At 44.1% G+C, this 26,372-nt stretch overlaps 1 protein-coding gene across 1 annotated transcript in view; it reads left to right on the top strand.

Moving 5' to 3' along the window:
- The window catches only part of ZNHIT3 (zinc finger HIT-type containing 3), a 71,334-nt gene that overhangs the window by 7,045 nt on the left and 37,917 nt on the right, over positions 1 to 26,372 (top strand). Inside the window, exons 2-3 of the mRNA XM_044054570.1 lie at positions 19,696 to 19,727; positions 26,152 to 26,223. Of these exons, the coding sequence (XP_043910505.1) occupies positions 19,696 to 19,727; positions 26,152 to 26,223 (104 nt within the window). The remainder of the gene's footprint in view (positions 1 to 19,695; positions 19,728 to 26,151; positions 26,224 to 26,372) is intronic.

Raw genomic sequence — 26,372 nt, 5'->3', positions numbered from 1 at the left:
CAGTATGTGGACTTTGCAGTTGTAAAATGAGGTAGCAAGAGTAATTTTGGTGACCTTTCCACTGGAAAGGATATGAAAGTTTTGGACATGACTAAAAGGGTTATTTGATTGCAAGTATTGAGGGGGTTGGACCTTGCATCTTTTTATTGTATGTTGCAATTTCCTTTGTCAGTAGTATATTTCAGACCACTGCCAGCCTGCAAGAGTTGTAATTAAAGAATGTGGAAGGTGATAGACTTGCTAACACAGTGGATTACAGCTCCAAGCTGTTAGAGCTGCTGTCTGTAGTTTTGGGTGCAGGGTTTGATTCTTTACACATCCATTTGTCTACTGTGTGACTCAAAGCAAATCATTTTAAGCAGACATTGCTCCTGGGCTGTCCCTGATAAGGGGCACTTGTGTCCAGTGGGTTTGCTCAGCACATGTATAAAAAAATAATGGAGTAAAATAAAATGCAGTTTGATGTTTTAGCACACAAATTCAGATACACCTGCATATTTTTATAATGGTGTGTGCTCTTGTATTGCTTGTTGTACCTCCTAATTTCCAGAGTGCAGTCATGAGTAGGTGACAAGTCTGATTAGGAAGTCGGCATTATTCAGGAAGGCTAATTATACAACGACCCCCCCCCCAATTAATATTCCAAAACTTGCACGCTGATTGGTCAGCATGCACGTTGTAAATCAAAGACTTGTCCTAATGGAAAAAGGTCCAGTCGCACGGACTTTTTCCATTAGTACAAGTCTTTTTTTTTTTTTTTACAGCAACGGAGAACGCAAGATCTCCGTTGCTTTTTAGAAACTGTCTCGCTAGGTTAAAGGAGTTTAACATAGCGAGACAGCTAACAGAGATTTTCCTTTCTCCGTTGCTTTTTTTAAAGCTGTCTCGTTATGTTAAATGGGTTTAACTAGACAGGATTGGTGGTTATTTGCTGTTGTGCTACCTGGAGTGACAGCAGTAGATGAAATAGATATTTTTGTACATTTGTGTGCAAGCTTTCCATAATGACGGATAACTGAATCCCTTAAGTATGGCATGCTTTTATTCTCAGTATTTTGGCTGAGGCTTGTTTGGCTGTTGAGTGAATAAGAAGTGCTCCTTAGCTTATTGGGTACCTAAGAACTGGTGAAGATAATTGTCTGAGTCATGAATTGCCGTTGCTGTTATGGAACATGGCTGCCCAGCCTTTGTGTTTTGTTAGTGAAGGTGTTGAACTTGTTCTTTACCCCGCTGTATTATCAGACATAAGCACACTGAACTGCTCTAGCCTAGTTAACAAACGCAGTGGTTATGTGGTCATTGCCTTGCTGATGGCGAAAAAAATGTTTTTCTTTTTCTCTACTACCCTCTCCACTCATTATGTACATTTGTTTTGCTGTCTTGAGAAGTTTAATCCCTACCAGGAGTCGGGACAGCACTGAGTCCTGTGGTACTCCACTGGTGACTGGCCTGTTGCTGGATTTCCTCACACTAATAATGTGTCCCATCTGTGAGCCATCTGGCTCACCATCTGGTGACTTGGAGAGTTATGCCCAATTTTTTGAGTTTATAATACCCGAGTGGGGTGTCATATGCAGGTCAAGGTAGGTGGTGTACACTGACTTAATCTCATCTGTGGCCTTGTTGACTTTCTCAAAGAAGTCCACCAGATTGAGCAGGCAGGAACTCCTTGGCAAGGGTGCATAAGAGTACCTGTTACCTACATATTACACACGTCCTGCACAGACTGCTGGTGGGACCACAGCAGGTTACCACGGTTAGTTTCTGCAGACATGAAAACAGCAAAGCAAGTTTTCCGAAACTACATTAAGCGACAGTGGAGTCGCCTTTTTCTCCACTCTTGTGTGCCCCAGAGTTAATCTGAAGAGCTGTGCCTTCCCATGTTTGGCTTCCTGCTCTATCTCATAGTAGCTGTCGTTAGTTTCCTAGAACCGTTAAAACGGCAAGCTTTTATTACTTATCAAGCTCCTGCAGCTGCAGAATCTACTTGTGTGTGGTGGCCCATGGCTGTCTTTTTTTTTCCTGTTTGGACTTTCCTATTTGAGCTGGCATATGAATGGGTCTTGGTTTTATCAGTTTATACTGTCTAGTCTCCTGTTTGTTTTTGATTATTTAGTGACTGACTTGGTAAAATTATTGCATAAAACATATCAACATTCTTTAAAAGAACAAACCTAAAATCTGCAGGACTGTTGTATCTGGTGCTGTTGTATCTGGTGCTTTGTGTAAAAGCACCAAAGTTTCAAGTTCTCATGCAGTCATCCAGAGAGAGGAGATGGTGGTTTTGCTTTCTGAGGTGTGCAAACACTGGAGTTAATCATTTTATAAATACTCTAGGGGTTGTGGGTGATCCAAATGACAGACGAGAAAATTGAAATGGTACTGTACCATTTGAAATCTGAAAGATGTTTTGCGAGAAGGTCACGCTGATATACAAGTGTGAGCATCTGTCATGTCCAGAGTTGCCATGTTAAGTTTTGTATTCATCGTAATGCATTGTGTGGGGTTACCATCCTGAAAGTTCAAGTAATCACAAAATGCTTAGACCTCAAACAACTTGTCTTGAGGTGGTATATTTTTGGGGAGATAAAAGAACCTGGAATAAAAGCTTTGATGACATTAGTGTAAATGTGCATTTGTGTAAGTCGACAAAAGCTGATCTGTAATTTTTGTAGAACTTGCAGTACCTGATGAGGTATACCATATTTATGTAACAAGGTGCAAGCTTGGTATATGAACAGCGTTGAATAACCTTCTTAAAATGTTTGTAGTAAATCTTTGCCAAGCAGGAACTTTTTTCTTCTTGGGATACTGATACAGGGCCGGGAACAGGGTGGTAGTCATTGTGAAGATCTTTGGTTGTATCTACTTAAAGGAGCTTGAATTCCTGATGGACTTTTCACGTTGTAGAGCTTTTGTTCTATTCTGGGAAGAAAGCCCATATAAAATGGCTTATTTGGAGTGTAATCGTAAGCATCTTTCAAAGTGATTTGATGTGGCCTTTCTGTAAAGAGAGAGACTGTGTATCTTATCTGCTCATTTATCAAATAAATATACTGCAGGATCATTCAGCACTCTCCTCCTAACATAAAAGGTTCCAATCTAATTTCTGACGTGGCTGGCCCTTAAAGTAACATCAGCAGCACTGTACATTTTAGTGTATGTGCTCCTGTTTTGTCTGAGGTAACAAGCAGTTTCTCTATCCTGTTATTAATATAGCTACTAGGAATGTAATGCAAGTTCGGGCTCTCTTCATTCTGTTCCGGAATAAAATACTGTGTTCTAAAATAAGTGCTTTAACTGTTATAAGTACAAGATATGTAAACCTCTTCCCCATAATTATTTAATAATCATGGGTCTGTATGCAAGAATGAGGTTGCTAAAGGCACTTTTTTTTTTCACTTTTTAACTGCAGATGAATAGTAGGATGTACACAGCACATTAGTCAAGTCAAGTTTAATCCTGCTATCTGTTCAGCTGTGTGTTGTACATCCTGTCAAGTGCAGGCCTGTTTAAAAAAAATGTTCCCATATAATTCATTGTATCCAGAAAAGACGTTTATGATGGAAGTCCTGAGGAGTGATGAGAATTCCTGCTGGTGTCCACATCACGACTAGAAGGAAAATGAATATGCATCATTTAAAATATCTTCTTCATCCTTGCTAGAGAAAGCAGGAGAAGGTGTTCTCATTTTTCCCCTCTTAAACTTTTGCAGATACCTACAAAGATGTTCTCTGCATGGACCCACGTCAGTCTGAGGTTTGAACTGTCTTGTATGCTTGTTGATTTATTCCTGTTTCTTGAGCTGTATTGGAATACTCCCGGGCAAACCCAAACATTAACTGGGAGAACTACTCGAGTACTAACTCCCTTGCCCAACGCTTGAATTTATAAACTCGAACGCCCTGGATCAACTGGTCAACACCCCCACCAGAGGGAACAACATACTGGACCTGGTCCTCACCAACATGGGCGACCACACCTGATGTCAACCCCTCGCTGGTTAGATCAGACCATAGACTAATCACTCTGGATAGTCACATTCCGCCCCCAACCCCAGTCAAGAAAACCACCGTGAAAACATTTCAAAAGCAAACTTCACGTTGCTTAAGACCGAGGTGGAAAGGTTCACAGCCCCCACGCCAATGGACAATGCTGTCCAAGCTGCTGAAACCTATACAAAGGCACTCTGTGATTATCTGCAGGAATGCATGGATTGTGCTATCTCAAGTAAAACCAAGACTGACTCTTCCAAGAAAAGGAAACCAGTCTGGTGGACCCCTGCCATAAACAGGCTCTACAATAGAAGGAAGAAATTAGTACAGATAAGAGCAAAATCCCTAGAAGGAAAGACGTACCTGATCAGTATTGGCAAGAAACTACGATCCCTCATTAAATCATCTAAGGCTAGCTTCGAAAGAAAAATTGCCAAGGACTCCAAAGATAACCACAAAGCGTTCTTTAGCTATGTTAAGAACCTAGTGGAAACTCTCAGATCTGCTCTGAGTTGGTGCAGAATGACACAAAATACACTGAACCGACTGATATTGCCAACATTTTGGCGACAGGTTCAGTGCAAACTTCACACCCCTCTCACCCCCTAAAGGGCCCATAAAGCAGGTTAAAACAGCCCTATCCAAAGCCAGAAACACAGCCACAATGGGACCGGGCGGTGTCCCAGGCTGTGTCTTACAAGAGCTCCAAAATGAACTAACCCCTCACCTAAACGCACTGTTCAAACTCAGCCGCTCTACAGGCTACGTACCCACAGAGTGGCGCACAGCAACAGTTATCCCACTCCACAAAGGTGGAGCCACAACAGACCCCAGGAACTATTGCCCTATAAGCCTGACTAGCCTGGTCTGCAAGGCTATGGAATGCATCATGGAACTCCATAACAGAGACATTGGGAATCTCAAAACTTTGGACCCCACCCAGTTTGGCTTTAAGGGCAGATCATGCCTCCTAAACCTGGTGGACTTCTTTGAGACAGGTATCAAGGCATTAGATGAGGGTAAGTAGGTCCACACAGCCTACCTAGACCTCGCAAAGGCTTTCGACACCATTCCCCATTCCGGTATTATAGACAAACTCACCAACCTGAACATTAACCCCTACATCACGAGATGGGTTGCAAATTGGCTCACGGACAGAACTCACACAGTGTCGCAGACTCTAGGTCTGACTCTAAACCAGTTACAAGTGGCGTCCCCCAGGGCTCAGTTCTAGGATCCCTCCTGTTCGGTATATACTTTTCAGAGGTACAGGCAAGCACAGGAGGACTTTGGCTGACCAAGTTCTCAGATTACTGCAAACTAGGGGCCATAATTGATTATCTGGCTGATACAGACACCCTCCAGAAGGGTCTCACTGAGACGGATACCTGGTGTCAAAATCATGGCCTCAAGCTGAATGCCAAAAAGTGCATAGTCATCCCCTTTGGAAAAAACAAAGTACCCGTGAACTACCACATAGGTGGTAGTCCCCTAAATACAGAAAAAATAATGAGGGGTCTGGGGGACCCAAGTAGATAGCAATCTCTCCTTTGATAATCATATTGCCAAGGTGGTTAGAAAATCCTTCTACGTGGCCCACCTAATCTCAAAAGGGTTCTCATCCAGAACAAAGGAGGTTATTGTGTCTCTCTAGTCATCACGTATTACGCCCCATTTGGGATGTACCTTACAAGACAGCTGCAACAGCTGGAAAGACCACAAAAGTACCTCGCCAAGAGGATTACTGGCCATCAAACAGATGGACCTATGCAGCCCGACTAAAGAAACTCCAGCTGTACTCTGTTGCATACCGCTTACTCGGAGATGATCTCTGCTTGACATACAAGGCCATGTCCAACCCAGAATTGATTGATATGCTCCACCTAAAAAAAAAAAACAAATCCCTGAGAGCCACACGTTCTAGGGATATAAACCTTACCACGACGGTAAATAGGACGTGCTGAAGGGATAGATTCCTGACCCAGAGACTCTCCATGCTTTGGAACAAGATTCCAGTATACATCAGACAGAGCCCTTCACTAGCACTCTTCAAGAGAAACGTTGACGGTGGATGGGAAACGGAAAATTTACCCCAGGGATCACTGCAGTGGCTCTGCTGGACAGAGGCGCAGGAAACTAATGACTCTGCTGGTCAGAGGCACAGGGAACTAATCTAAGGGGGTGGCGAAAGCCAACACACTCTGGCTAGGCTTATAAATGCCCTTAAGCAGATAGCCTAGTACTTAGCTATGAACCAAAAGTGTGTTTGTACTCCAAGGAGGACTGAAACATTTTGAACACCGAATTAGTGTTGGGATAGTGAAATGCGTTGGGTTCCTCGGAGGTTGAATTGTCTGATCTTTGCAAGGTCTCTGGGACACCAACGTGGGTACTAACAAAGTTGTCACGAGTATTAGCTTTTGGTGCACTGTGGTCAGTCAGGTGAAATGTGGTACTTTAGCAAATTATTTTTGTTGATGTTTGGGAGTTCTTTTAAGAATTGGCACCTTCCTTGGAAATTGTGGCATTGCTCCTGTTAACAATTCTGTTCTGCTTTTTCTTGTTTCTGGGACTGCTTCAATGCTAGTATGTGTGGGGATAAAAGCAAAAAAAAAAATCTGTAAGCACAGAAAGTTGTGAAAATTGAAGTTTAAGGAGCTATGAACGAAATAAATTGTGAACTAAGAGCAAGCCATTTTGCTGCTGCAAATGCTCCACTGTTGATGCCAATGGGCATTAGAACTTAAAACTGTTCAGCAACATTGCTTTAATAAGACTGCCCCACCCACTTGGCAAGCTTCTGTATATGGTGGGAAGTGGTTAAGCATAAGCCGTATAGGGAATAAGGGACTGCTGTGTAAAAAGCTAAGCAGGATGAAGACAATGTAGGCAGGTTAAAACCCTAATGTTATGTTTTACTGTTTCAGAAGGCATGCATTTCTGTATGCCATCACTGACTTGTTCACAGTTCTTCACTAGAAACAGTAGTGGAATGAATGTTATTCATGGCTCACTATTGGAAAAATAAACTGGATTTCAGATTCAATCTGAAGCAGTGAATTGCAAAACTCAGTATTAGACCTTTCAGGTGGTGTTTTAGATGGAGTTTGCACCTGTAATTTTGGCTGTTATTTGTCCCATAGTTATGCTACTTACTGTCAGATGGGTGTACTTCGGAGTAGGGAAAGTATTCTGACGTGGCTTTGCGCACAGTACTACTACAAGGCCAGGGCTACTCTTTTTTTTATACAAAAACATTAAGAAAGGGTTTTTTTTTTTTTCCATTTTATGTAGTTCTAAGCAGACATGGTTCACTCTCCAGTCCAGCTGGTGAATCTGGGTATCCTGAGGCAATGTTACAACTGCCTCATGTACACAGACAACCCTCTCCTCCTACCACAAAACACTAACATGTGCGAGAGATGCAATTATACAGTCAAACTGGAAGCTAAGCTGTCTCCACCCAAGACTGAAACAGACAGTCAAGAGGAGAAGGTTAACACTTGCACCACACCTCCAGCCACACACAGACCTACTAAAACAGCACTGACAAAAAATACACATAAATACACAAAATCATACTCGGAGGCTCTAAATAAAAACCTGAAAAAGCATCCGAGACCTCCATAGCAGACACCCAAACAACTTGCACTTCCCGTCACAAAGCAGACAACACATAAAACAGAAAATCAGTGTGCCGCACAATCACAGCCCTTAAGGCGAAGTAACATACCTAACACACTAGTAATAGGTGACTCTATAGTCAGGCACACTGACGTCCCACTTATTTAGGCTGGGCAAGCAGAAGGTTACTGTTAGCTGCCCGTTGGGAGCCAGAATCCGCCACATAACACAAGCACTTAGGTAATTCCAGAACAAGTACAATTATGACTCTGTCATTGTTCATGTTGGTGTGAATGACCTGAGACATACCTCCCTGGACTACATGAAAAGAGACATGGAAGAGCTCTCTGGTCATGCAGCCCAGGCTGGTATGACCCTGACCCTGAGTAGCATCCTGCCCTCACCAAGAATGATACTTCAGTATAAAGAAAAATTGTCAATTTCAACAATTGGCTAAGCTTCTGGTGTCATTCAAAGGGGATCCAGTGTCTGTCAGCCTGGGACGACATGCTCGACAAGCCGCGTTGCTTTGCAAGAGACGACTTGCACCTGTCACCCCTAGGCTTTCGAATACTGGTCAAGGCTCTTGCTGCCCCCATAGTGCCTTTTTTAGGCAAGGCTCAAAAGTCAAACCCACCTCCGTAAACAGCACAGTTAACAAAAAACTGAGGGTTATGCTACTCTACGCCAGGAGTTTAAATCTCAAAATGCACATGCTCGAAGCACTCTTCAGTATGGAGAACGTCGACATCTGTGCAGTAACTGAAACATGGTTCAAGGCTCCAGAGAGCACCCCAGCACTACCGGGCTACAACTCCTACCACACGTTTCGTCCACAGAACACGGACCGAAACACAAAAGGAGGGGGTGTATCCATATTCCTCAAGGATACCTATACCTTCAGGTTAGTGGCGCAGCATGATACCTCTGAGATCATCCATGTGCAACTAACATCGGGCAAATCTGCAATGCAAATTGTGGCCTGCTACAGAACACCCTACATGACCCAGGACCACCACTTCACTTTTCTGGAGACACTGGAAAACATGAAGGTCCTACCAAACACCCTGATATTGGGCAGTTTCAATTACCTTACCATTCACTGAGAAAACTACTAGAGTACAAATTCCCAGGCCCAGCGCTTCCTGGAATTCATCAGCTCAAATGCCCCGGATCAGCTGGTAAACTCCCCTACCAGAGGTGAAAACATACTGGACCTGGTCATCACCAACATGGGCGACAGGTGTTCCACACCTGAGGTTAACAAGTCACTGGTTAGATCAGACCATAAACTAATCACTCTGGATGTCCACACCTCGCCACCACCCCCAACTAAGGAAACCACAGTAAAAAACTTTTCTAAAGCAAACTTCACCTTACTTAAGACAGAGGTGGTAAGTTTCACAGCCCCCACGCTAAAGGGTAACGCTGCCCAAGATGCAGAAACCTTTACAAATGCACTCTGAGCACCTACAAGGATGCATGGATCATGCCATCCCCAGCAAAACCAAGACTCACTCCTCTAAGAGAAGGAAACCAGTTTGGTGGACCCCTGCAATAAACAGGCTATACAACAGAAGGAGAAAAACTAATTCAGAAAAAAAGTAAATCCCAAGAAGGAAAGACGTCCCTGATCAGTATCCGTAAGAAACTAAGGTCCCTCATGAAATCATCCAAGGCTAACTTCGAATGAAAAATAGCCAAGGATTCAAAAGATCACCACAAAGCCGCCTTTAGTTATGTTAAGAATCTAAGTGGCAACTCGCAGATATGCACTGAACTAGTGCAAAATAGCACAAAATATACTGAACCTACTGATATTGCCAACATCCTGGCAGATTCAGTGCAAACTTCACCCCCCCACCTCCAAAAGGGCCCATAACAATCCCAGAAAAGTGTAGTGTCCCAAAAATCACAGATGCACAGGTGAAAACAGCCCTTTCAAAAGCCAAAAACACAGCATCAGTAGGACCAGATGGTGTCCCAGGCTGCGTCTTGCATGAACTACATAACGAACTAACCCCCCACCTAAATATGCTGTTCAACCTCAGCCTCTCCACAGGCTATGCACCCATAGAATGGTGCACAACAACGGTTATTCCTCTCCACAAAGGAGGGGCCACAACTGACCCTGGTAACTATCACCCCATAAGCCTGACTAGCCTGGTCTGCAAGGCTGTGGAGCACATCATCATGGAACTCATTAACAAAGACATTGGGAATTTCCAAACACTTGACCCTACCCAGTTCGGCTTTACGGGCAGATCATGCCTACTAAACCTGGTTGACTTCTTTGAGACAGTCACCAAGGCCATAGACGAGGGGAAAGGTGGTTCACACAGCCTACCTTGACATCTCCAAGGCTTTTGACACCATTCCCCCCTCTGGTATTACAGAAAACCTCACCAGCCTGAACATAAACCCCTACATCACGAGATGGGTTGTCAACTGGCTTAGAGACCGATCTCAAACGGTAAGAATAGCGGGCTCCAGGTCCCACTCTAAACCGGTGGTGTCCTGCAAGGCTCAGTCCTGGGACCCCTACTGTTTGGCATATACTTCTCAGAAGTACAGGCAAACACAGGAGGACTATAGCTAACCAAGTTCGCTGATGACTGCAAACTGGGAGCCATAATTGACTCTCTGGCTGACACGGACATCCTCCAAAAGGGCCTTACTGAGACGGATACCTGGTGTCAAAAAGTCATGGCATCAAGCTAAATGCCAAAAAATGCATAGTCATCCCATTTGGGAAAAACAAAACACCCATGAATTGCCACATATGTGGCAGCCCCCTTAATACAGAAGAGGTAATAAGAGATCTGGGAACCCAAGTAGATAGTAATCTCTCCTTTGACAATCGTATTGCCAAAGTAGTTAGGAAATCCTTCTATGTGGCCCATCTAATTACTAAAAGGTTTGCATCTAGCAATAAAGAGGTTATAGTGCCCCTCTACTCGTCACTCATTGTACCCATCATAGAGTACAATGCCCCATTTGGGATGTACCTCACAAGACACTTCCAACAGCTGGAAAGACCACAAAAGTACCTCACCAAGAAGATTACTGCCCTCAAACATTTTATGTCCTATGCAGCCCGACTGAAAAAACTCCGGCTGTACTCAGTGGCATATCGTTACTCGAGGTGATCTCTGCCTGAGTTACAAAGTCATGTCCAACTCAGAATTGATAGACGTGCTCCACCTAAAGAAATCCACTGCGAGCCACTCGCTTTAGTGAGCTAAACCTCGCCACAACAATAAATTGAACATGCTGGAGGGATAGATTCCTGTCAGAGACTCCCCATGCTTTGGAACAAAATTCCAAATTACATCAGGCAGAGCCCCTCACTAACACTCTTCAGCAGAAACCTTGACGAGTGGATGGTTAACAGAAAATACACCCCTGGGATTACTTCATTGGCTCTGCTTGACAGAGAGGATCAGTTAATTTTAATCAATGGGGCGGCGAAAGCTGACACACTCTGGCTAGGCTTATAAATGCCCTCGGGCAGATAGCCTAGTACCTACCTATGAACCTATGTGAGGTATTCTGTAGATATTAAGACAGGGATGATACCAAGTGTCTTCACTAGAAAGCATGAGAAAAATGTAAATGCAGGAAGAGAGATGTTTGACTTGTACAGTACTGTTGAACAAAGTAACTCTGGTACTGACCATTGAAATCAAACAAGTCATGCCAAATAGCAAGTAGTTGATAATTTTGTACAGTCTGATATTGGGGTGGATCAGTTGTGTTTATCTTCTGTAACCTTTTAAATATTGATTTATAGTTGATTTTAGATATGTGATTTGTCTGCCAGAATATAATGCAAGTGAATTTGGAGTGCTGTGGCAATTTAATGCAGAGGATGAACCCTCTGAGCTGTAAATGAGTTTCATCCAGTCATTTGGGTACCGTATTTGATTCCTTTCCATCTCCATTTTAGTGTGTGACTTTGAGCAAGTTACTAGGACAGTGTTTAAGTTCACCGTACAAAAGGGACAGTTTGTCCAGTGGGCTTACCTGGTAAACAAGTTAAAATATGTCCTTTTTGAGCCTTTGAAAAGAGAGGTATTTTGTAAAATTTGTGGTTTTTCTGGCAGCTTGATTGTCTGCGCTTAGAAGAAATTTGCATTTTTTTTCTGGCAGATTGCTATGGATTACATCATTAATAACGAATGTGTTTCAGACTTTGTATCCTTTAGAAAATGCTTGCTAATGCAGAATGTGTTCTGCTAGCAACTTGGTGTGTAAGAGCAATATTTAAAATGTGTCCCTGACTTAGGATTCAAAGACAAAGATCCAAAGCTAAGAGAGCATAGGGGCTGCAGTGGGTTGCATTGTGTGGTTCTGTTAGAAGCAAGCTAATTACATTTCTAGGCTATTTGGTATGTATTCCTTTGATTGATTGCATGAGATCATGAGATATTCACAGTTATAGCAGTAGCTGTAATTGATGCTTATGTCGATGTATGTAGATAATTGTGCTTTGCAAATCTTATGTGATATGATTGTTAGGAAAGACCAGGGCTATGGAAAAATGCAATGTGTTTTGTGCAAAAAAAAAATAGGCAATATTTTGGTTAAGTTGCTACAGAGGTTTGGAATGTTACTTTACATGAATTTAGGTATAGTATGGAAGGAAACTGAGCAAAAAAGCTTGGTGTTTTTGGTTGGGGAGAAGCCTCATTAACAGTGTTAAGGTTGGAACTCTGGCTTGGTTTCAGACTGAATTGTCTTCTATTTGTTGTTGAACTGCAGTCCTAAATTTTGTGTGTGGTGAGTTGTACAACCATGTCTTGGACAAACAAAAATATACAAATTTTATGTTTAACTAAACTGTAGATCTGAAGTTGTCTTCATTTGCTCTTCAACATTTAGATATTCTGATCCGGCACAGATCAGACTCTGCTGCATTTCCAGCATCTGATCCGAGCTCAGAGCTTCTCCGCCACCCATAATGCCCCTGTCTCCCTTCTCCTTCAGATCTTGTTTGCCACGCTAACCTTCGCATCGTGGTCCGGGCTCTTAAGCGTCCGTATTTGGGTAAGTTTGTAGTTGTACTTTGCTATCTCCCCCTTTCACCTTTCTGGCATTGGGTACTCCTATTAAAAAAAAAAAAAAACTTTCCCGCTTTCCTCCTCCTCTTCAGGCTGTGTGCGTTTGGGGGGGGGGGGTCTATATATTTAGGTGATCGAACACCTAAACATCGATCTACTGATATCAAAAGAAAACACGAATGGCCGATTTTCACGCAGCGAAAGATTTCCCTTGGCCATTCGCCGGATTTTGCTATTTCCCTACTGTTGAGTGATCTCGGAGTTGGTATATTTAGTTAGGGGGGTGTGGGGGCGAAGCCCCCCACTTAATTTAGATGTAAAATTAATGTTTTTTTGTGTGTGTTGGCCGAGGGACGTGTTTCCCTGGGAAGTTCGACATTGTGCGGTTCGATATTAGTAGATCAATGTTTAAGTGTTCGATCACCTAAACATTCGGTCTTTTAATATAGATCTGTGTTTGGGCAAGTGCTCTTCCCTTATGGCTGAGACATCCAAACCTGGCTTTAGAAAGTGCATGGAGTGTGGCTACAAGCTTTCACCAGCTGATGGCCATACTCTGTATAATTTGTTTAGGGATAGCTCACCTTGATTCCTCCTGCTCGATCTGCGCAGGGTTCACTCCCCGCGCATTGATCGACAGGAGGAATAAGCTCATCCTGAAGGGTCTCCTCCCAACGCAGTGGAGGCCCCAGCTGCTTCAGCGGCTTCTGCCACCTCTTCTGCTTCCTCTGCCCTGGCCTCTGGGACTCGGCCTCCCACTAAGAGGACTGGGGATTGAGAGAAGCAGAAATACAAGGACCGAGACTAACCAAGGAAGTGGTCCCCTGACTGCTTTTCCTCAGTGGAGCCCTTGGCTAAATACCGGTCAGCTGCCGGAGCGAGTTCTACCTTGCTCCATTCGCCTTGTTTTTCTCTAGGGCCGGAGGTATCTTGGATCCGCTCACTGCTTTCAGCTACACCCCACTGTCTCTCGAGACTGGTGTCATTGGCTTCCTCTTCTAGGTCCACCCACAGCCTCTCTGAAGCCGAGGTGGACAAGATGTTGTGGAGGTTTATTCACACACAGATTTAGATGGGAGTCTTCCCTGCCCCTCCCCCTCCAGGGCTGGGGACATGCAGTCTGCCTTTATCCCAATCACTCCTTCTCCAATCCGACTCCTGGCTTCAGAGTATTCGGGTCCGATTACATCTCTGGCGTGTAAAGAGCCCGACTACGGTGGAGCCAATCCCCAAACTCCCTGATAAGTCCTGTCTGGTGTATTCAATACCTTATTGGACCAAGGGATCCCCCATTGATGCCATGGTGGTTGCAGCGACCACCAAGATGGAGCTTGCGATGAACAGCTCCACTGTCCATCCGCCAGACCGAGAGTCCAGGACGATGGACCATTTTGGGAAGCAGGTGTATGTTTCAGCAACATTCTCTGTACGTGTTCTGAACTACATGGCACATGTAATTAGACTTCAGCGAGACCTAGTCGAAGAGATTACTGAGTCTATCCCCGGGTCCATGTCGGCAGAGGACAAGGAGGCTTTCTTCTTTTGGATGGATGCCCTCACGTCAGTTGCTAACACCTCTATGCGGCTCCTCTCTCATGCTACCGAGGGCATCGCTAGAGCGGCTGGGACAGGCGTTGCCATCAGGCTTCACACCTGACTCTGACTTTGTGCCTTCTCGGAGCCCTTTAAGGTGTCATTCAGTAATGCCCTCTGTCTGTTCCAGCCTCTTTGAAAATCTGTATGTGACACTCCAGTCCAGAGTGAGAAAGACTGGAAGACTCTGTCTGCCATCAGAATCCGCTTCTCGCCCCCTCAACGGACTTTTTCAAGGAATCTGGAATCAGTGGGGGCAAAGATGATGTGGTTCCGGGAACCTCAGGGCTACTTCTAGGATGCTCAGGAGTCACCTTCCCGCAGAGGGGCTTTTGACGCATGGGGCCCGAGGAATCACAGGTCTTGAGAGTCTTTCTCAGACAGACCTGTGCAGCAGCCCTGAAGGATTGCCCGGCTACTCGACTATGGAGGCAGTCTGGAGACGCCTCTCACTACACTAAACAGCCTTGGAGTCGATCTCAGACTATCATTGGGTGTTGCAGATCATATCCAGAGGCTATTCAGTCCCCTTCATTCAACCACCACTCCTGCCTAAACACTTCCCAGATGTTCCACTTGCACAAAGGGAGTAGGCAGCACTGGAAATTGAAAAGCTGCTAGAAAAGTGAGTCATCCAGCCCGTCCCCCTAGACCAGTCTGGATTAGGCATCTATTCCAGATTCTTTTTAGTGCCATAATAAACCACCTTAAATCTGTCAGTTGCCAAGACAAAATTCCGGATGGTCACTTTTCAGTCCATCCTGCCCTTCCTACAGGAGAATGACTAGTTGTGCTCGGTCGACCTCCAGGATGCGTACTACCACATAAAAATGGATGGGAGCTCTCAGAGGTTTCTCCACTTCCATCTGGAAGCCAGTTATCAGTTCAGAGTGCTCCCCTTTGGTCTCACCACAGCCCCCAGGGTGTTCACCAAAGTAATGGCAGTGGTAGCGCCTCACCTGCAACTGCAGGGATTCCAGGTCTTCCCTTGTCTGGATGACTGGCTCCTTTCTGCCCCTTCCAGGCATCAACTCTGTCAAACAAGGGATTCCTTTCTTCAAATAGCCCACCAGCTGGCTATAACCATCAATTTTAACAAATCCCTACTGACTCTGGTTCAAGTTCTACATTTCATCAGAGCTCGGTTGGACACAACTCAAACCAAGGTTTTCCTAACCTCAGACAGAATCCAGTCTCTGAAACTTCGTCTTGTGTATCCTTCAAGCTCAATCGCTGACAGCAGAATTGGTCTTGCGGGCATTGGGCTCCATGGTGGTCATTATTAACCTTGTGCCCATGGCCCTGTTGCACATGAGGGGACTTCAGTGGACCCTTGCAGTTCAGTAGTCACTGCTAGATATTCTGTTGACTCTCACCCTATTTGCATATTCCAGGCATGCAGGGATTCTCAGTGGACCCTTGCAGTTCAGTAGTCACTGCTAGATATTCTGTTGACTCTCACCCTATTTGCATATTCCAGGCATGCAGGGATTCTCTCCTATGGTGGATTTGTATCTGGATGATCTTTGGGGTCACCGCTTTATTCTGCCTGCCCCTTTGGCTACAGTGACCATGCATGTCTCCCTACTCGGGAGGGGTGGGCATAGTTTGGGAAGGATAATACAAGGCACGTGATCTCCCCACGAGACTCTGTTGCATGTGAACGTCCTGGAGATGAGGACCGTGCTGCTATCATTGCAAGCTCTCCATGCCCGTCTTCCTCTCGGGACAACTGCCATACAGACCAACAAAATGTCCGTTGTCTGGTACATCAACAGACAGGGGTAACCAGGTCTTTATCCCCTGTCGCAAAGCCATGAGTGTGTGGGAGATGGCAGTCTCCACCAGCTGTTTTCTGGTGGCAATGCACATTCCGGGGAGTTCCAATATCCTAGCGGACAGGCTCAGTAGGTCTATCCTGATGCCTTATAAGTGGTCTCTGAATCCTTCGGGTAGAGAAACGGGTCTTTTTCAATTGGGGGTCAGCCTTGCTGCAATCTCTTTCATCTCTCTTTACAACACGAAGTGCAGCAAGTTCTTTGCTGTGAACCCCCCAGAGGGGGAAGCCCCCAGAGGCTCTCTGGGTCATGTTTGGCCCTCCAGTCTCCTATATGCTTATCCTCCTGTGCCTCTAATCCTGAAATTCCTTCAGAAAGTTCACAGGCTGGGGAGCTCTGTCCTCCTCATTGCCCCATTCTGGCCTCGCCAAGTCTGGTTCGCTTCTCTGTGGTCTTATGTAGTGTGTCCACCTTGGACAATAGATCTGGCTCCGGATCTCATCTCTCATACCACAGGGATACCTCACCCAGACCTGGTCAGTCTGAAGCTCACAGCTTGGCTGCTCCAGTTCCCATGATAATCAGGACTCCCGGGTGATCTTCACCGATCAAAAAGATACTGTTGCGGCTCATAAATCTTCTACCAGGAAGATTTATTCCAGCAAGTGGAAGCATTTTTTTCAATTTGGGCATCTCGACATGATCTCGACCCCTTTACTGCTCCAGTTCCAGCGGTCCAAGAATTTTTGGCAAGCCATTTTCATAAAGGTGCCAGTTTTTCTGTTGTCGAAGTTCAACTGGCAGCTATATCTAATTTTCATGTAGGCAATAATACGGCTTCTCTGGCTTCTTCTAAGCTTTTGCACAGCCTTTCTGAAAGGTACCTTTTTACTTCGGCCACCAAATAAGGATCCAACCCCTCCTTGGGACCTTGTGCTAGTTCTGCAAGCTCTGGTCTCACTCCCTTTCGAACCTGCAGCTTCTGTGGAGCTAAAGTTCTTGTCATGGAAAAAGGTTTTCTTGGTTGCCATTACATCAGCTAAAAGGGTCTTGGAACTTCAGGCATTATCAGTCAAACCTCCTTATTTGATCTTTCATAAGGACAGGATGTCTGTGCATTGACCCCTCCTTTCTTCCCAAAGTGGCTTTGGAATACAGCATTAATCAGGTAATCAATCTCCCTGTCTTCTTTTCAAACCTTCAGAATAAGACAGAGTGCAAACTGCACTTGTTGAATGTACATAGACTGTTACGCTTTTACCTACATAGGACTAAATCTTTCCAGAAGTCTGACCAGCTCTTTATCTCCTATTCTAAGCCCTTTTTAAGGAAACCAGTGTCAAAGGTCACCATTTCTTGTTGGATTTCCCAGTGCATTACCCTGGCATATTCAGCCAGAGGTTTACCCCTGCATTCCACTAGATCTATGGCTACTTCAGCTGCCTTCTGGTGTAGAGTTTTATTCGATGACATTTGCACTGCAGCTACTTGGGCCACCTTCACATACTTTCATTTTGCACTACAAGTTGGACAGCCTGTCCAGGAATAAGGCATCTTTTGGCTCCACCATGCTACGGAATATCCTTCCATGAGGGCCGCCCAGGTGTTTAGTGGCTGGGGACTCTGTCCCACAGTTTGAAGAACAACAACTCTGACGGAATGTTATGGTGAGTACATAACTTCTTTATGACTGACACATTCAAGAAGCCGGACACTACTGCCTCTTTTACAGTATAGTAATATACATACCTACATAGGCATACCAGAAACAAATGCATCTAAACACCTTAACAGTCCTATGCACCTGCCAGGAGAACATATTTACCCATTTGTGCCCCGCCTCCCACAGGTGAGAATTTATGCAATGAATGCTGTGATTTTTGAACCTTGCTTGATTTTTTTTTTGTCTCCTGAAATAACTTTGAAAACTGATTTGACCATATATACCTGTATGGGTATACTTTCTCTGCACCAACCCTTTCCCTTCACTGTTGCAGTATATAGTAGAGCGTATATGTGCAAGTCGCTTCTTCTTCTTTCAGCGTTTTCTGGTTAGGGGTCGCCACAACGGATAATCTGTCTGCTCATGATTGGCAGTGGAGTTTTACGGTGTTGAGTTGACAGCCCAGCGCCCAACCGTCCACAGAAGGCACACATTCACACCTAGGGCTAGTTAATGTCCAATCCACTTACAGCATGTCTTTGGGATGTGGGAGGTAACCAGAGCACCACCCGGGCGAAACCCACGTGTGTGTGCAAGTTACTAGTGTATATAATTTTAGGTCACATTAAAATTATAGTACAGCCTAAAAGTAGTAAATATGTTGCACATTTTGAATATACTATAAAACTTGATTCTGGCAATATATTAACACAAATAGAATTAAGGCTATTCACTATGAATTCTGTATGGGCTTCGTTCTGTAGTCATGAGTTTGATTTTCCCTGCTTCCCCTTGTATACTGAATGACTGTCAGCATGCCACTTAACCAGTCCTTGCTTTTGCTTCAACCCTGTAAAGGGGAGTTTTTAATCCGGTTAACAAATGAATACAATGCAAAATTAATTATGACTCCTAGGCTTGAGACGTGATGTGCTTGTTGTGAATGTTTAGATGTAATGTAGTATCTGTATCACACACCCAACAACCTGCCTTTCTGTTTGTGTGCAACTGCTATGGTTATTGAAATTCCAGTTTGCTGAGGAGCTTTAGTGTAAGGCTTTGTAAAAAAAAAATGTGACCAATTAGGCCACTACTCATAACCTAAGCTATAGCCAGCAGTGGGGATGGGGTCATGACAGCCAACAGTTGGATGAGGTCCAACCATGTATGGAGTAATTTAGAGTTGTAAAGAATAATGTAGGTATGTACAACTGCTAAGTTGTACTATTCTTGACTAATCCACTAGGGAAAGCTAATTAGAGAAGTGTGTACTGCCCTGATAGACTTAACTTGCATAAATGTTATAAGCGTGAATAATTATTTCCAGTTGTTTGCCAACAAACAAACAGTTACATTTTCCCTTGTTAGTGCCCTTCTGTCTATCCATCCTGTTTATTCTTTAAGTTCTAATTCTAGGTGCTGTAGTGGTTTGACTGCCAGGAAGTCTGGTTCGAACGTTTTTACAAAAAATAAAGCTATATCATTCTCTGTATTGTTGCTGTATCACACTTGATTTTTTGCTGCACTGTGTGATGCAGAGGTGATTACAACCCAGATGACCAGAGTTCAACTGATGTCTCGGGCAAAGGGAGAGTCAGTCAGGAGATTGGCTTATTCTGGCTCTCCCATCCACGGGAGAGGGAGTGGTTTTCCCAGGTGGCCCTAGTGTTTTCACACAAGGAGAGGTTTGCATGACAGCTGTGACTGTAGGACTGGGGGATGTGGATTTTGACAGTTCAGTGGAAGGATGGCAACCCTTGTAGACGTGTGGATGTGGAAGCCCATGCATGCCAGTGGAGGACATAACCTTCATGGTGATATGAGGCTCATGTCTGTCAGGGACATAACCACAAATCAATGGTTGCTTCTGTCATAGTTTCCTAAGGTGCTAGGGCTGTTCTCCAGGCAAAAGGGGAGAAAAATTAATATTAATTTTTTGTCTTTTTGTTTGTAATCTTTTTTTCTTTTTTCTTTTTCAGCTGTTCTGTTGCTTGCTATAAGAAGCATAAAGGTAAGATAATTGTGTACCACTGCATTGTCGTTTGGATGTTTTTGTTATGCTTTTTTCTCAGTCATTTTTGTATGTTTGGTAAGCTGCTTGTTTTGCAGATTGCATCTTCCCATTATGTTAGTAGTATTGTTTTAGTATCTGCAAACTGTGCTTCCTTCTGTAAGATTGCTGTGCTGTCTGACTCTCTTGCCCTTTCACCCAGGTTTTTATGGATGCTGGGAAAAAGTGTTTGGGGAGGGTAAATGGTTTTATGGTGGAAGATGGGATAGATGATTGCAGGACAGAAGAAAAATCGCTAAAAGTCGAAAACTGACCACTGTCCACATTTACTTAATAAGGTATGTCTTCACTGTTGACTGAGGCACACATCTGTGTGAGAGAGTTAAAAATGCATGTGTTTATTAATATACCTAGCTGTCAACATTAAAATGTATGTATGCAGTTTAACTAGTTAAAATGGACAGAAGAGTGAGATTCGGCCATATAAATTGCTATTCCATCAATCTTAGGAAAAAATTTGAGAGTTTTCTGCATATTTGTGGGTTGGAACAGATTGGAGATCTAATTGGAGATTTGCATTATCATTAGAGCATGGTATTGAATCGGTTATTTATTCATTCATTTTATTTTTTGCGCATTTCTGTTTTTTTTATTGCAGGTAAGGATGAGATAAAAATGTAACTTAAGTTCATAGGAGATTACTAGGCTAATGACTTAAGGGCCCTTACAAGCCTAGCCAATATAACCTGATTGTACCCCATATATGGCCCCTAGAGGCAAGAGGATGGCATGGATTTGTGCCTGTGCATTGAGTACCTTGCAGACTGCACCTGTCACAGGCACTACACCAGGTGTGAATTTGCAATTCAGTTCCCCATCCGTTGATCCAAATTGCGTTTGAAGAGTGCCAGGGAAGGACTCTCTCTAATGTAAATAGGAAGTCTCTTCCAAAGAAGGGGCAGTCTGAGACGCACACCTGTTCTCCAGCATGTTTTTGTTGCGTCATCAAGTTTAGATCCCTAAATCAGGTAACCTTCATGCTGCTTGACTTGAGGATGTGTAGCAGCTCCATCAGGGCTGGATTTGTGAGTGCCTTATAGGTCAGGCATAGGTCACTCCTTAATAATCGGTAGGAGAGTAAAGGGCCGGGGCTTTTAGTCTGTCCACATAATACATGTTGTTTACACCCTATATTTTCTTTGTGAGGAACTTCTAAGTGCCTAGTCAAGTACATGACAAATGGTGTACTATGCTCAATTTATTGGTCTGAGGGCTGAGTACAGTGGAACTGTAGATCTGATGTCTGTTCATTCTTCTTCAAACCTGTAGGTTTTGGTTCTGACCGTGGAACTGACTCTGCTTTTAGCAAGCTAGAGATCCTCCCACCATACCCGTACTGCATCAGTCCTCACAGATACCTCAGATCCCATTTGCCATGCATCAGCAAAGCAGGTACTGGTTAGAGCTCCTCAGTGGGTGTTTTTGCCAGCGTTTTTTCTTCAGTATTCATAAGTGGCCTTTGGCCAGTCTTTCTTCAAAAACCTACACTAACTTTTTGTTTCTAAAATTTAAAAAAGTCTTTTTATTGTAGTTTGTCTTTACCATGTTTGTCGTTGCACTGTTTTTGTTCTCTGTCTTCTGTTCTTCTTTCCCTTTCCTTTACCATGTCAGAGAAATCTGAGAAGCCTGTTGGATTGAAAAAAAAGCACTTCCTTTGGGTACAAGGTCCCCGTTTCTGATGCCCACAGGGGTGTGATATTGTTTGGGTCATGCCCACATCAAGGTGGCTTGGCCTTCCACCCCTGGGCCATTGCAGATAGAAGAAACAAGCTGGTCCTTAAGGGCCTTGTTCCCTCTCCCTCTCCAGCTGTTGCTTCTGTCTCAGGAGCTCAAACACCCACTTTCCAGGACGCTCGGGGAGATCCCCCCCCCCAGGGTCAGAGGGGGGAATAATTTGTGATAGACACCACCCTCGTGGCAGAAGAGGTCTGCTGAATCGGGGGTCTCGGTGATTCTCCTTTAGAGAAATCCTTGCAGCATCCCTGAAGCGTTGCCTGACTGTCCATCACTGGAGCCTGGTTAGCCATCAAAATGACCGATGGGTGCAAGGAATTATATCCAGATGTTACTACATTCCCTTTTAAACCTGCCCAAGCCAAAACAGTACCTCCCCTAATGTTCCACCCAATCGGAGGGAGACAGCATCTTTGGCAATTTCAAAGTTGCTCAAAAAAGTCAGCCAGGAGGACCCCTCAGACCATTGAATTCAGAGATTTACTCCCAATTCTTTTTAATTCCAAAGAAAACGGGGGATCTCCGGCCCATACTGAACCTAACTTACCTGAACAAATCAGTGAAACACACCAAATTCAGGATGGTCACGGTTCAGTCCATCCTTCCCTTCTTCAGAAGGATAACAGGATGTGCTCGATAGTACGCATCCTTCAGGTCCATCATAGCAAAATGAACAGATGCTCCAGAAAGTGCCTCCCTTGCAGGCAAGGAACCAGTCACTACCAATTCCCTGTGCTTCCATTTGCTCTCACCGCAGCCCTCCAGGTATTCACCAAATGCATGATAGTAGTTACAGCTGACCTCTGGCTGCTAGTCTCACCAACTAGACGTCTACTGATTTAAGCTAGGGGTTTTCTCTTACAGTTGGCCCCAACCTTGGGGATCACTATATATCTTCAGAAGTCTCATTTGCAGCCAGTGCAAATGATAGATTTTATAGAAGCCCGCCTAGACACACACACAATCCTGGCCTATCTTCCACCAGACAGGATTCTTTCACTAGGGATGCACTAGGGATGCACATCAAACAAATGCTAGTGGTGCCAGTTCCTCCAGCAAATCTTTTCAGGGCTTTGGGCTCCATGTCTGCAACTATACCATTACTACCCACAGGTTGCTTACACATGAGAGTTCTTCAGTGGACATGGTCTGTGTAATGGTCCCTTCTGCATCAATCAACGAATTATCTTATAAGACTGTCTCGGGTGTGTGGAAATTCTCTGTGGTGGCTTCACAATCCAGAAGAGACAGGGTCGACCGTTCGTTCTTCCCACTCCCATCGCCATGCTGACCGTGGATGTCTCCCAGTTGGGAGGGGGCATTATCTGGGATGGACAGTTCAAGGCACATGGATTCCCCAGGAGACCAGCATCCTATAGATGAGTGCAGTGCTTCTAGCATTGCAAGCACTTCACTCCCTTCTCCCTCAATTGCTATTCAAACGGACAACATGTCTGTGTGGTATATCAACAAACAAAGTGGAACCAGGTCTTGCCCCCTTTTGTCAAGAAGCAGTGAGTGTGTGGCAATGGGCTCTCGCTACCAATCACTTTCAAGTTGCAACACACATTCTGGGGGAGCACAACATGCTGGAGGACAGGCTTGGCAGAATCTCATTGATGCCCCATGAGTGGTCTCTGAATCGGTCAGTAGCAAAGAGGATTTTCTTCAAAGGAGGTCAACCTTGCTGAGACCTCTTTATTTCTCCCCTCAAAAGCAAATGCAGCAGATGCTTTGCCCTTATCCCTCCACAGGGACGGTCACCAAGAGATGCTGCAGTCCATGCTTGGTCTCCCAGTCTACTTTATGCATTCCCACCTGTTCCTTGGATTCCCAAGTTTTTTTCAGGTAGCATGCAGTTTGAAGAGCAAAGTGATCTTATTGCTCCCTTTTGGCTTTGACAAGTCTCTCCCTTTCCAGTAGACTCATCTGATTTGGCTTCCATGGATGCTGGAGCTCCATCCAGATCGTCTGTCTCACCCCTCAGGGCAACTCCATCCGGATCCTCGCAACCTGAAATTAACCACATGGTTTCTCCAGTTCCAATGATGGCTAGACAATCCAGACTTTCTTCCCTAGTTCAGAGGATTCTGATTTCCTCCCATAAGACGTCTACCAAGAAGATTTATAAAAGTAAGAGGAAGAGGTTTTTCACTTGGGCCCAGCACCATCACATTTACCCACTCATGGCACCCATTTCAGCAGTTTTGGACTTGCTAGCTGGCCTGTTTTATTTGGGGGGGCCATTTTTTTTTTTACTATCGAATGTTCAGTTGGCAGCCATTTGTAATGGCCATATTGGAGAAAATGCTGCATCCTTAGCTTATTCTAGGGTTTGCAGAGCTTTTCTTAGAAGCATGTTTCTTCTTCGTCCCCCTATCTAAGATCTTACCCTGCCATGGGATCTCACATTGGTTCTTCAAGCTCTGACCTTACCTCCCTTTGAACCCATTGCAAAGGTAGATTTAAAATTTTTGTCTTGGAAAACAGCTTTCTTAGTAGCCATTACTTCTACCAAAAGGGTGTCGGAGCTTCAACCTTTATCTTCCTATCTTATTTTTCATAAAGGCAGAGTTACTTTACGAACTAATTCCTCTTTCTTAGCGAAGGTCGTTTCAGTAGTCGTTCAGCTTTTCCCGATTGGGGGTAGCCATAGCGGATCACAGGTCCACTTATGATTGGCAGTAGATTTTACGGTGTCAAGTTGCCAGCCCACCGCTCAGCCATCAGAGAAGGCACACACTCGCGCACCTGCCTGCATGTCTTTTTAAAGTTTAGTTGATCACAGGGAGGACATGCAGACTCTGCACAGGAGGCACTCCAGCCAAGAATCGAACCATCAAGCCTCATGCTTTGAGGCAACAACGGTAACCGCTGCACCACCGCGGCCAACCAAAGGTCGCTTCTCAGTCCATTAACGTTAACCTCCCTGTGTTCTTCCCAAACTTTCAAAATAAGGGAGAATATGTGTTGCACCTTTTAGGCATTCATAGACAGTTGGACTTTTACTTTAGAATGAAAAATATCAGAAAATCTGACTATTGTGGCCTTCTCAGAGTCTGTTGTCAAAGCTACTGTTGCCCGATGGTTGTGGGATTGTATTTCTCATGTTTATTCTTTGAATAATGTTCCTTTACCTAAGCAAGTCGGAGCTTATTCCACGAGATCCATAGCTATGTCTCAGGCTTTTTAGGCTAGGGTTTCCTTGGAAGAAATTTGTACAGCTGCTTCATGGGCAAGTTCCCACACTTTTTTATTTTGCATTACAAACTTGATATAATTTCCAGAAATAGGGCTGTGTTTGGCTCTGCAGTACTCCAGGATATCCTTCCATAGGCCTCCCAGGTCTGTGTAGCTGGGGACTCTGTCCCACAGGTTTGATGAAGACTGAACAGACAACACAGATGGACCGTTATGGTGAATACATAACTCTCTCTCTTTTTTTCTTTTTTTTTTTTTTCCTCCTTGGATCTGGATGCCATACCTTTATTTAATAAATTGTGCCACATAAAAGGATTTCCTCACCACTTTGGGCACATGGCAGTCAAAGCTGATGCTACTATCAATCTGTGAACCTAGATCTGTCACCTCTGAGTCCACTATAAGGGGCTTGCTATTGATGTTGTAATTTCCAGGGGATTTGCCTTCCCGAAGGGTATAACAATGCATTCTTTTTAGTTTTGGGCCATGGTTCTAGCAATAATCATTTGTCTGATGTAGAACCTCCTGGAAGATATCTATATCTTTAGGTGATTCAGTGATTGCCCCCAGCTTGCAGTTATTGGCACACTTTTGTCACTCAGAGGCCTTCCACATTAGCCTTGACTTCAGAAAAGTCCTGTGGCACACCACTAGTAACTGGCATTTTGCTGGATCTGGATTCACCCAGTTTAACCACACGTGTCCTGTCCATGAGTCAGTTGGCTATCCATCTGGTGACATAGGGATTTATGCCATGTTTTTGTGAGTTTATTTATAATGCCCGAGTGAGGAATTTTGTCAAATGCTTTGCCCAGGTCAAGGTAGACAGTATGTACTGTTTTACCCTTGTCTATGGCCATAGACTAATTCACCAGAATCAGGTAAGATTTTTGTTTTCTTTCAGTTTTTGAGGTTGAACTGAATTTGGGATATCCGTGTCTGAGTGTTCAGACCTATAATGCATTGATGCATTTTTGTGTAGTCTTTTTTGAGTTTGAAAGGAGCTCTGACTATTTTAGTAATACTCTTATTTCCGTTAATTTTTCATAAACTTTTGCCATTTTTATGTTTTTCTGCATTAGTATTTTCAAAGGGAAATAGTTTTGTAGATCAATGCCATATCAGGCTTCTCCAATTCCTGGTGCGTCTCCAATCCAGTTTTGCCTAAGAATTACCACATTTAATTTCATGCATCAGCTGTGTAGTATCATAATAGTCAATTTTCAGTATAGAGTCTGAACCAGTGTATTGATTTCCTAGTATGTCTTGCAGAACTGCCACTTGAACGATGAGCAGGGCCAAGACAAACCTGCTTCATTTGTGTTATGAGTTGTAAAGGATTTATTAAATCATTTGGTGGAAATTGGGTGGTTGTCACTTTCTTTTGTACTAATAAAGACTTCTTTTTTTTTTTGTGTGTGTGTAACAGATGAATGTACTCCCAAGACAAAGCCAGCTGTTTGGAAAAATTCATCACCTCCGCATGGAAAGAGTTTTGAAGGTTTGATTCACAGTAGTCATCTGACATTAAATGTGAACATTTTATGGCTGTCTCTCATTGCTTTTAAGCTCATGTCCTAGCCATTTGTCAAGTTTGAGTATTGTGTTCTGTATTAGAATAATAGTTTGAGGGATGGTTGAAAAGCAGGT

The sequence above is a fragment of the Protopterus annectens genome, chromosome 13.part0 (assembly GCF_019279795.1).
Source record: "Protopterus annectens isolate FY-2018-M chromosome 13.part0, PAN1.0, whole genome shotgun sequence".
In the NCBI taxonomy this organism is placed as follows: domain Eukaryota; kingdom Metazoa; phylum Chordata; order Ceratodontiformes; family Protopteridae; genus Protopterus; species Protopterus annectens.
The sequence above is the reverse complement of the archived record's forward strand: the minus strand, read 5'-3'. Positions and strand labels throughout refer to the sequence as shown.